This window comes from Oreochromis niloticus, unplaced genomic scaffold (assembly GCF_001858045.2).
Source record: "Oreochromis niloticus isolate F11D_XX unplaced genomic scaffold, O_niloticus_UMD_NMBU tig00002978_pilon, whole genome shotgun sequence".
Classification (NCBI taxonomy): Eukaryota; Metazoa; Chordata; class Actinopteri; order Cichliformes; family Cichlidae; genus Oreochromis; species Oreochromis niloticus.
In genome coordinates, this window is record NW_020327752.1 from 1 (window position 1) to 10581 (window position 10581).

Sequence of the window (10581 nt, forward strand, 5' to 3'; positions counted from 1 at the left end):
CATAAAGGACTATGCTTATGAACACATGTGGAAAACAAAATCAATTATATGTAATACAATACCAAAAAAAACATACACAGTACCAAGGAATATAACAAGCATGTCATTATGTTGTGTGTGGTTATACTACGCATACTACAAAGGACTATGCCCGTGAACAGATATGGAAACAAAATCAATGATATGTAATACAAAAACCAAAAAACAAACATACACAGTACCCAGAATATAAAGCAGGTCATGTAGTATTGTAATATAACCACACACAACATAAGGGACTATGCCCATGAACAGATATGGAAGCAAAATCAATGCATGTAATACAAAAAAAAAAAAAACATACACAGTACCAAGTAATATAAAAGCAGGTCATTGTAGTATGTGTAATATAACCACACACAACATAAGGGACTATGCCTTGTGAACAGATATGGAAGCAAAATCAATGCTATGTAATATAAAGCAGGTCATTGGAGTATGTGTAATATGTGCAGATATGGAACAAAACAATGACAGCGTACAAAGAAAGACTAACGCCAAACTCATGCCTACACTGTTATATAATGACACCCCCACAACGGCGTTGGTAGGGACTCAGGTTGAAGTAGTAAACACATTGGTTTACTGACAAGAATCGGTCTTCGAATAGAGCTCGACATCTAAAAATGCCGCCCGTCAGTGCTTTGCAGTTTGCAGATGAATAAGGTGTTCAAATGCTCTTCTTCACTGGGTCGATTGTTAGCATACTGGCAACACCTGCACCAATACGGAATTGCCGATTGAGGATTACAGTTGTGTCATACAGGATGGGTCGCCGAATGGTAAGTGTTTCGGCACACCTTCGGGTACTTTGTTAGCCAAAAGCTTCCCCGCCATAAAACTTACTATTCCTGCCCGTCGCAAAGTATGGTCGTTGGCTTACCAACGCATACAGGCACTCTGACAGAACTACGATAAAACGCAACACTGGCCGTATAAACATTGGCTTTGGTGGGTGATGTAAATGTCATACACCTTCTTTTGCCCTCAAGTTCAGTACCAACGCGGAGTCCAGATGCATCCTCGCCCTTGTGTTATAGAACACTTGTAGTTGCACGCCATTCGGGATGGGTTGGTGACTGCATCTGCTGCCAGAATTCCGTTACCAACGAAGAATGGTTCAGGCTAGAAAGGCAAATGGTCAAACACAACAAGAAGATAATAAGTGTCACACACAACAGTGGGAATACAAATGTCACATTCACTCATCCCTACAAAAACCAAAGCCGATACATACGGTGGTATATATTACCTTGTAAGCCGTTGTCCAAGCCAAAGGGGTCCATTGTTCCTTGGTGCAGTTGACACCTTCCCACTCAGCTTTATCCGCACAGGGAACCAAACAGAGTGTGCCGTGTCGGCAATAGTTTATATCACCATCCTTCTGATCAGCCGGAATTTCATCGATGACACTAAGCAGGAGAGCGGCTGTTTTGTTGGAGACTTCACAACGGTACTCCTGTGCAGCGGCACCACCCATGCGAGGAAACACCAACAGCGAGGCGTCATATGGCATCGTCTTGCCCAGAAACTACGGTCCATGTCACAGGAGATCCCTTGATTGGGCACTGTAACTCGACGTACGCATCACGCTGCACGGTCACATTCCTAGTCATATCTGCTGGTTTCATAGGTCCTGAAGTCGCAGGTGCGGGAATGGGCTCTGGGGTCGCAGGGAGAACAGTGTCAGGTTTCTGGGCTTGCCTTGCTACCCAGAGGGCCAGTTGAGCAAGATATTCGTTGTTCAGTTCTCCCTCTAAAGTTGGTGGTCCCTCTACAGAGGCATCACGTTGCATGGTCAGGTCCTGTGTAGGCGTTGGAGTTGTAGGGGCAACAGTGCAGGCTTCTGTGCATTCAGGGCAGCTTGCCTTGCTGCCCAGAGGGCTATTTCCATAATGTCCATGCTCCATGGTCCTCCCTGTGTAGCAGGGGCTCCCTCTATAGCTGAGGTACACAACATGACAGTTGTGACAGTGAGAACCCAAACTAGGCCAGCCATTGTGTAAAGCCTTGGCAGACTCAGCGGTGAATGAGGTTCGAGAGCCGAGAGTGTATGAAACAAACTGTTAAATACCACAGTTATTTATACAAATTCACACCACTGCTCGTCTCTGGGTCGGCGGGTGCTCTGGGTCGGCGGACGAATGCGCTGGGTCGGCGGGTGCTCTGGGTCGGCGGACGAATGCGCTGGGTCGGCGGGTGCTCTGGGTCGGCGGACGAATGTGCTGGGTCGGCGGGCGAATGCTCACAACCAGTTGAAGAAGAACAACTAAATCAAAGTGTTGAGAGTGACTTCACATTAAGGAAACACGGCAACTTTCCATGTAGTTCACACACCCGAGTTTGTAATGGCCACAGTCTGTTTTCGTACAGTTTGAATTGATAGAAGTTAATCCAAAGATTACACGGACGAACGCGTCCAGTGTATATACACTATATAGCGTGTCAATTATATGCACGCATAACACGAATACAATGGTGTAGATCACACACTGTATGTGCAGCCCATCGGCTTTGTGATTGTTCCTTATAATGTGTTTTTGCAAATATACACAGTGAGGCAGCCGACATGCACATGATAGTGTTAGCTGTTTATTTAGAATCAGCAGCTTCCCATTAACACACACACACACACACATACACACTACAGTACAAAAGTAAGCAAAAGAAATACATGTACAGTCATCGTATAATCCCACCCCTAGTCTGTTTTCACCATATCATTACACCCCAGAATCAGCAACCGTGAAATGTTGCGAGTCAAAGATGGTGTCAGAGTTGTCAGAGTTGCGTCTCCTTGTCCTTCGGTTGGTATTGTGTACTATAGTGTAACCCTATGTCCCAAGTACACACCAAACGCTAATAAGCTCCCAAAAACAATACCCCAAGAATCAAACAAACAGTGTCCACGATTAAACAGACGATGTTGGCGCTAAAAACGCCAATGTCATCAGGTGGCGCTCCAGTGGTCGTAGCCTCTGTGACGGCACGCTCGGTGCCTTTGAACGATGGGCCTCCCGACACGAAACCCCCTGTAGTTGTCTCGGGGCTGGTGCTCTCGAGCAATGGGCCTCCTGACACGAAACCCCCTGTAGTTGTCTCGGGGCTGGTGCTCTCGAGCAATGGGCCTTCAGACACAAACTCCCCTCGCGTGGTCTCTGTGACGGCAATCCAACTCGAGGGAGACTTCCCATCGCGTTCGGTCTCACAGTTGTAAACCCCCTCGTCTGACTTGGCGACATTGCGAATTGTCAAGCGACCCGTAGGCACGCTGCTAATCAAAGAACCGTCTTTGTAAAACGCACTCCAGTTCTTTGTGGGTTTCTTTGTTACACAGACCAAAGTCAGGTCATCGCCCTCTGTGATGGGCATAGCAACACCAGTCTGGAGGATCACCGATCCAGCCGTCACTGTGAGATTTTGCATTTCACTAGTTTGGCCATTCTTGGATTCACACCAGTAGACCCCGGTGTCCCAGGGTAGGGTCATGCTGGTCGTACACGAAGAACCGTTCCGTCTACCCCAACTGGACCCACATGCGCTCCTTGTCGGTCCCTGGCTTGTAATCCGCATTACGTTCCAATCAGCTGAACCATCTCCCCCTTCACAATTTAGAATGAAGCGTTTCTCCTTGAAATATTGCAAATAGTTGGGGCTCATAGTCAGGCATACTGGGGTCGCCGCGCAGCTCAACGGCACGATGACAACGAGCAGACAGAGCAGCTCTTCCATTGTATCTGTTAGACACTCAGTACGTGAAACACAAAGCCTTTTAGGAGATGATACAGCAACAACTGTGTAACGTTGGAGTAAACGGGCTGTGTTTTATGCACATTTAGCGACCGTGCGCTGGGTCGGCGGTTTCCAGGTCGGTGAGATTTTTGCGCTGGGTCGGCGGTTTCCAGGTCGGCAGGTTCTAGGTCGGTGGGATTTTTGCCCTGGGTCGGCGGTTTCCAGGTCGGTGAGATTTTTGCGCTGGGTCGGCGGTTTCCAGGTTGGCGGGTTCCAGGTCGGTGAGATTTTTGCCCTGGCTCGGCGGTTTCCAGGTCGGTGAGATTTTTGCCCTGGCTCGGTGAGGTTTCCCACAACGCCAAGCCACTGTGTGTCAATGTGTCGATGTGAATGGTCGAATGTGGAATTTTACCAAATGTATAGTGCGCAGACATCTTTGTGTGAATAACAAATAAAGACAATAAACCCAAGCGATGGTCCTTTGTCTTTATTCAATACAAACATCTTCATAGTCCACTTTCTTGACATGTGTGGTTTTGTATATCCATATCACCAGAATTACTGCCAGGGACACAAGTGACACAGTGGCTACAACCACATGTGCGATGACCCCGTCTTTGTCTCTTTTCTCCAGCTCTGCTTTTTTCCGTTGCAGCTCTAGAAATTGAAACAAAATAAAACAAAATAAATACACAATCACAATTCTCCGATGTGATACAAAGAGATGGTTCCTCCAGCCTGGTGACACGAACCTTTCATGTATACTTGTGTGGAATTCAGCGAACAGATTCTCTGCCACGAATCCAGGGTACTGTCGAAAACGTTACAGTCGTACACACCCATGTCATCTTGTGTCATGTTATTGATCACCAGAGACACGCTCCCGTTGGCCATCCGTCTATCTTTAAGGTCGACACGTTTGGCGAAAGACGGATGCTGATTTTCTGGATCCAGCTGGTCGTCGCGGTATAAAAGCACATAGACGCCGCTCATGCCCGCTCTGGTCCACTTTACGGCTCTCACGTCTTTGCTTCGGTTGACGTGACAGGGTAGGGTTAGTGAATTCATGCGTATCGTGAGCCTGGGAGTTTGCCCATGTACTACCAAGAGGCACGCTGCCAGCATACAGCTCATAGGCAATAGCATTTCGGGTGAGCGTCGCAATATTTAACCAAGTACACTTTGTGAACGTGGAGTTGAAAGTCCCCGGTGTTTATATGCAAAGTCAACTGTTATTAATACTTGTCGAGTACATAGAACACTTCAGCGCAGTGCTCTGTTATCAAGGGACTTGTGCTCTGAGTCGGCAGATCTAATGCTCTGAGTCGGCTGGCCAAATGCTCTGAGTCGGCTGATCTAATGCTCTGAGTCGGCTGACCAAATGCTCTGAGTCGGCTGATCTAATGCTCTGAGTCGGCTGGCCAAATGCTCTGAGTCGGCTGATCTAATGCTCTGAGTCGGCTGATCTAATGTTCTGAGTCGGCTGATCTAATGCTCTGAGTCGGCTGACCAAATGCTCTGAGTCGGCCGATCTAATGTTCTGAGTCGGCTGACCAAATGCTCTGAGTCGGCTGCCCTAACGCTCTGAGTCGGCTGACCAAATGCTCTGAGTCGGCTGACCAAATGCTCTGAGTCGGCTGATCTAATGCTCTGAGTCGGCCGACCTAATGTTCTGAGTCGGCTGACCTAATGCTCTGAGTCGGCCGACCAAATGCTCTGAGTCGGATGACACAGTGCTGTGAGTCGGCTGACACAGCGCTCTGAGTCGGCAGGGTGTGTCTTTTTTCTCCAGAGCACGCATAGTCCCAGGACAAGCCGAATCGACCGTAACCAACAAACCTACACCATCACTCAAGATCGTGTTTTGTATGACAGGAGAATTGCGCTTATTGAAAATGTGCACAATGGACGTGGTGTACAATGTGCTATATTGTGGTGTGTCTTTGTATGATGTGAAAGAGGAGAGAAAGCAGACTCAATAAAAGAAAGATCCCAAATCGCTCTGTCAATTGCGTTTAATTTAAGGCTCATTTGAGGTCTTAGGGTGAGAATATACACACAACAAAGGAGCACAACTTGATATATACTGTGGGTAAAACAATACACACACGAGTAGTAGGTGGCGGTGGGTAACATACACAACAAAGTAATAAACAATGACATCCTGGGTTGTTGTCGCTTGTGGTGGAGGCCGACGTTAGTCTTCGAACACAACACCGGTCCCTCTTTCAAACAGCATACTACAAGACCCAGGGCTGTACCAAAAGCCGGTGCCGTCACCCCGGTCCTCGAAGGCCATGCCTCTGTTCCGGTACCACGAGACCTCGTCCTCCGAGTGGTAAATCAGAGCCGGATCGCAACAAAACGGGTCGCTACACTGGCCTTCGCAGTGACTGTCGACATCGGTCTCACTCGCATCGTCAGAGTCACCGACGTCATAGGAGTCACTGGTGTCCTCGGCACAAGAACAACCCTCTTCGTGCGCACAATTCTGATCTGTGTCAGACTCGCACAAAGACTCGGCGTTCGACCGAAGCGATGCGGCTTCGGTGTCGCGCTCGTCTATTTGCGCAGAAGGCAAACCTTCACCGTGGCGTCGAGTAGGCCACGTGACTTGCGGCTCACCGCTTAGGCTCGTCGAGACGTTGGTCTTGGTGTCGGTCGTCAGGGTTGATGTGGAACCCGACATATTCGGATGGCTGTAGTGAGACATTCTATTCGCGTCAGACGCATATGCTGTGTGGAGCATTGGTGGTGTGCACGAAGCCAGGCAGTCCAATTTATTTATACACACATGCCCACCAAAACTCCGCCCTGTGTTTTAGGAGTGTTCGACCGAAGCGCCCTCTGTGTTTGTAAAATTCCAAGCGATGTTATTCTAGGACCTCGTAGACCAAATTATGCCACGTCAGCCTTTGGCGTTCGTTAAAACAGCTGCGGTTTGGTGCGGTAGTGGTCAGGACTCGCTCGGCGAACCGTGCCACATTCGATTGACTCCGGATCGGCAGACTCCTGGTATGTCGCGCGCTGGCCACAGCACCGATCCCCCAATGTTTGTGCTCGACTTCTCATCACGGGTTCCTCGGTCGTCATGGCCCTTAAGACTTTAGGCGTACCCCGGTCCTTTGTTCGGAGGCGACCACGGGAGAAGTCCTTGTGCGTCGCCTCTAGCGTTGTCCCAGGCGGCGTCTCGCGCAGGCCCTTGACGGAGGTGTGCGCGCGGTAGGTGTCGTGCACCAACTTTGTGTGATTGAAAATGCAATCCCGGGATGCGCCCCACTGCAACAATGTCCAAGCTGATGTCTGAAGAAAGGCACTGTATGTCATGCCCTGCAAATGTTTGGCCAGTGCATTGCAGTCGTGTTTGTCTAAGAAGGTTCGGATATGGGGTGACACTAAATCGGTCGCCATTTCAACGCGCCTGATGCGAAAAGGTGTAAAGTATAATTTTGTAGCATGGGGTGAATGGTTAGTATGTGAGTGGACACAATGCACCAACACCCTACATGCGTTTCTGATGTAGTTGCAGCTGACTCTCGTCCAGTAACGCGTGACACCTAGTGTCGTCGTCTTCATCGTCCTGCTGTCCCATCCACATGCCTTCTTCCCCTAACGCATGAGATATAGCGTAATCGATGTCGTTGAACGGTGGGTTCGTCGGACTCCCTCCGACTAAAGCGTGACTAGTGTCATCGGCTGCGCTTAAGTACATTTCAGTACCTTCGTCGAAACCGTGACAGGTAATGTCATCGGCTGTGTCGAAGTACATGTTGTTAGCTTGGCGTAACACGTAAGATATAGTGTCATCGTCTTCGTACATCCGCTCCGCCGCACTCCCTTGCCGTAACTCGTGCGGCATGATGGTGTTAGCCTCCTCGTTATCATCATCAGCATTGTCGTCCTCATCATCGTCGTCGTCGTCATCATCATCATCATCATCATCATCATCATCATCATCGAGGACACTGTCGTCTTCCTCGCCCTTGTCAATTAAGGCCCGCGAGTCCGCATAGTGGTCCAGAATGCAGTTGACGAGGAGCTGATGGCGTCTGGCGAACTCATTTCCATGTCTGTTTGCTGCACTTTGACTCATCTTGAGAAGTTCACGTAGGCTAAGGTTCAAACTTTCTGGAAAATCACCCAACCAACCACTGACCAACTTGTAAACAGTCTGATCGACCACCGGGCGCTCTGTGCCGGTGTTAACCCGAGCCATTCTAGCACAGTCCTCGGTTGCCGTAGTGTACTAGTTTAACCTTTAATAGTGTGTCTCACCTCATGTGAAAGCTATCGCACTAGACTACGTGTTGTCTTGTGTATACCTGCAGTGTCTGTCGGAGACAGACGCGAGCGACCCGCCGACCGGAACCTGCAAAGGGCAGTACAAAAGCAGCGACGGTGGACCGCCAATGTTACACTGTCACCATGAAACGGAAGTGTGGGAGTGATACTGTGCTGCACATCCATGTTACCAAAATGCTGATGATAATGCGCCACACTAAACCAGAACATGTTCGCGACGCCTTGAAGGGGTTGCAGGCTCAACATGAAACTCGGTCCTGGGTGCGCAGATTCTACGACGCTCTGCACGTCCTACAGGCCCTCAAACTCGTGCCTGTCGTGGCGATACTTAAACAACACAAGGAAACCCGTCGTCTGCTACACTACACCGAGGTGGTGTATCGGCACGTGCACAGTAATCCTGGACCCTATTTCCCTAGGAGTCTGTCTGTGACACTGAGCGTCAAAGAAAGAAGGGTGTACGATATTTTCAATGTCTTACACGCAATCGGTCTGGTGTGCCAGACCAAACGACGCTATGCTCTGACACCCTGGCTCGACGAAAGCGCATCTTATTGGTGGGGCCTCCTGTGTGAGAACTGGGGAGAGGTGGATCGTACCATGTTAATTGATCATCAAGTGATTCTTATAGCCGCAAGCGATGGGATGAGAAAAAGCGGTAGACGACAGAAGCGAACGACCTCCGGTGGTGTGCTCGTACAATACACGCAGGCCAACTTGAGGTGGCCTCTCCCACAGTGGCAAACTACAGGTTTGGATGCGGAGAGGGCAGTGTCAGAGCTGTGTCCGCCAGATCGTTCTTGTTGGTCCGAGGAACCGCTGGAACGTGTCACGGTAGCTTTACCAGAGGATATATTACAGGACTCGGAGCCTATGTTGGACAGTGTAAATAGGAACGCGGGTCACGAGTGTGTATACCACGAATGCGACATCTCAGACCCCATGTTGTCAGACCCTATGTTGGACAGTATAAATAGACACGCGGGCCACGAATGGGACGTGCTGGCAACAAGTTGCTTTTTGTCTAACATAGAAGTATATCCCACAGACCACATGTTTCCTTCCGACGGCACACTGGAACAACTGCTCGAAGCCACGGTGTTTGGGCTGTGATGTGATTTTTTTTGTAGACTGTGATGTTGATGGTGCATATTCCCCATGTATATTGCACAGTGTAAGCATGGAAAGAAGACATATACCAAGTGTGTGTAAACTGTATTTATTATCTTGTATCATAGTAAAACTGACAATAAACCTAATCCCACACCAAACACAAACAGCTTTCCTTGTGTTGACAGCCACGGCCGTTGGTGTACTCGGTCGAAGGTGTCCACGAATCCGTCCTGAAAAGAGTAACACGTAACAACAGATGTGAGGTTTGTTGTGTCCATCATTGCAAACGTTTAAGAGTGTCTACTAGGCAAAGGGGACAAAAATAAAGAAATGACATACCCAACCATCTGTGCCCACAAGCCAATCCATGTAATTATCTGTAATGTAGGCCGCTATCGACACGCCGATCCCGTAAGCGCACTCCGGCCACAAGGTTGACTTCGACGCTTGCAGTAACACTGTGCCGTAAGCCACAAGGCTCACTATGCGTCCCCAGTTTATAATGCCGTCCGAAAACAAGGCGCGTGCTACACCCGCTGTGACCGTTGGCACGTCGGCGGCGGTGGTCTGAAGTGAGAGCATGCCTGTGTGGACGTGCGTGTGGTTATTACAATTGCAAGTTTTCTAAGTACACTACGTTGCTGCCCGCCATGGTCACTATTACAGATACTCATTGCGGAGAAACGCCCAACACTTACCGCAGTATTCCGTTCTATGCGTCCATAACACATCACGGACAGCACGTTTCAACACCCTAAATGCTCGCCCTTTATTAGCGACACACTGCTGGGTGCGGTGTGTTATCGTCCCATCTAGTACAGTCAAGATCAGCGTGTCTACACCATCTTGATAAGCAACCGAGTGGTTGCGTTGTGTCATGGTATCCGCAACCCTGTGCTACAGTATTGTGAGTGGTGGTGGTGGTAGTGGTGGTGAGGAAGAAGAAGAAGAAGAAGAAGAAGAAAACAGTACTAGGGTTTCCACAAAAAGATTGTTTATTGTGCACACGGTCCCTTAGTACAGCAATCCGCTACACTCTATCGAGAGTTAGACAAGAGCACATAAAAACATAGAGGGTGATATCAACTTGTGTGGTGTGATGTGACATTCAGCGGGGGTACTGCTATATTGTGTAACATATGAGATGTGAAGCACACAGACATGTATCACATTGTAGAGGAAGGAAATGAACCCTGTTGTTGTTAAGATTACACAAGTCTCAGAGACTCCAGTTCATCCACCAAGGCCTGTTTCATATCACAACACCAGGCATCGTGGCCAAGCGAAGGCAGATACTTTTCTTGTATAGTGGTAACTCCACACACTAGGCATCGTTCCAGACCGGCCACGGAGCTGTAGCCCCGCTCGGCTGTGAGTACGCGACTCGGGAAGGCG

At 49.1% G+C, this 10581-nt stretch overlaps 1 protein-coding gene across 1 annotated transcript; it reads right to left on the reverse strand.

The window, feature by feature from the left end:
* Positions 1-9305: 9305 nt before the first annotated feature.
* LOC112845086 (induced myeloid leukemia cell differentiation protein Mcl-1 homolog) lies at positions 9306-10068 on the reverse strand. Its single transcript, XM_025904633.1, has 3 exons — positions 9885-10068; positions 9526-9770; positions 9306-9416 (listed from the first exon to the last, which is right to left on the reverse strand). Exons 1-3 carry the CDS (start codon positions 10063-10065, stop codon positions 9306-9308), a joined length of 537 nt encoding a protein of 178 aa, XP_025760418.1. The 5' UTR covers positions 10066-10068.
* Positions 10069-10581: the final 513 nt, after the last annotated feature.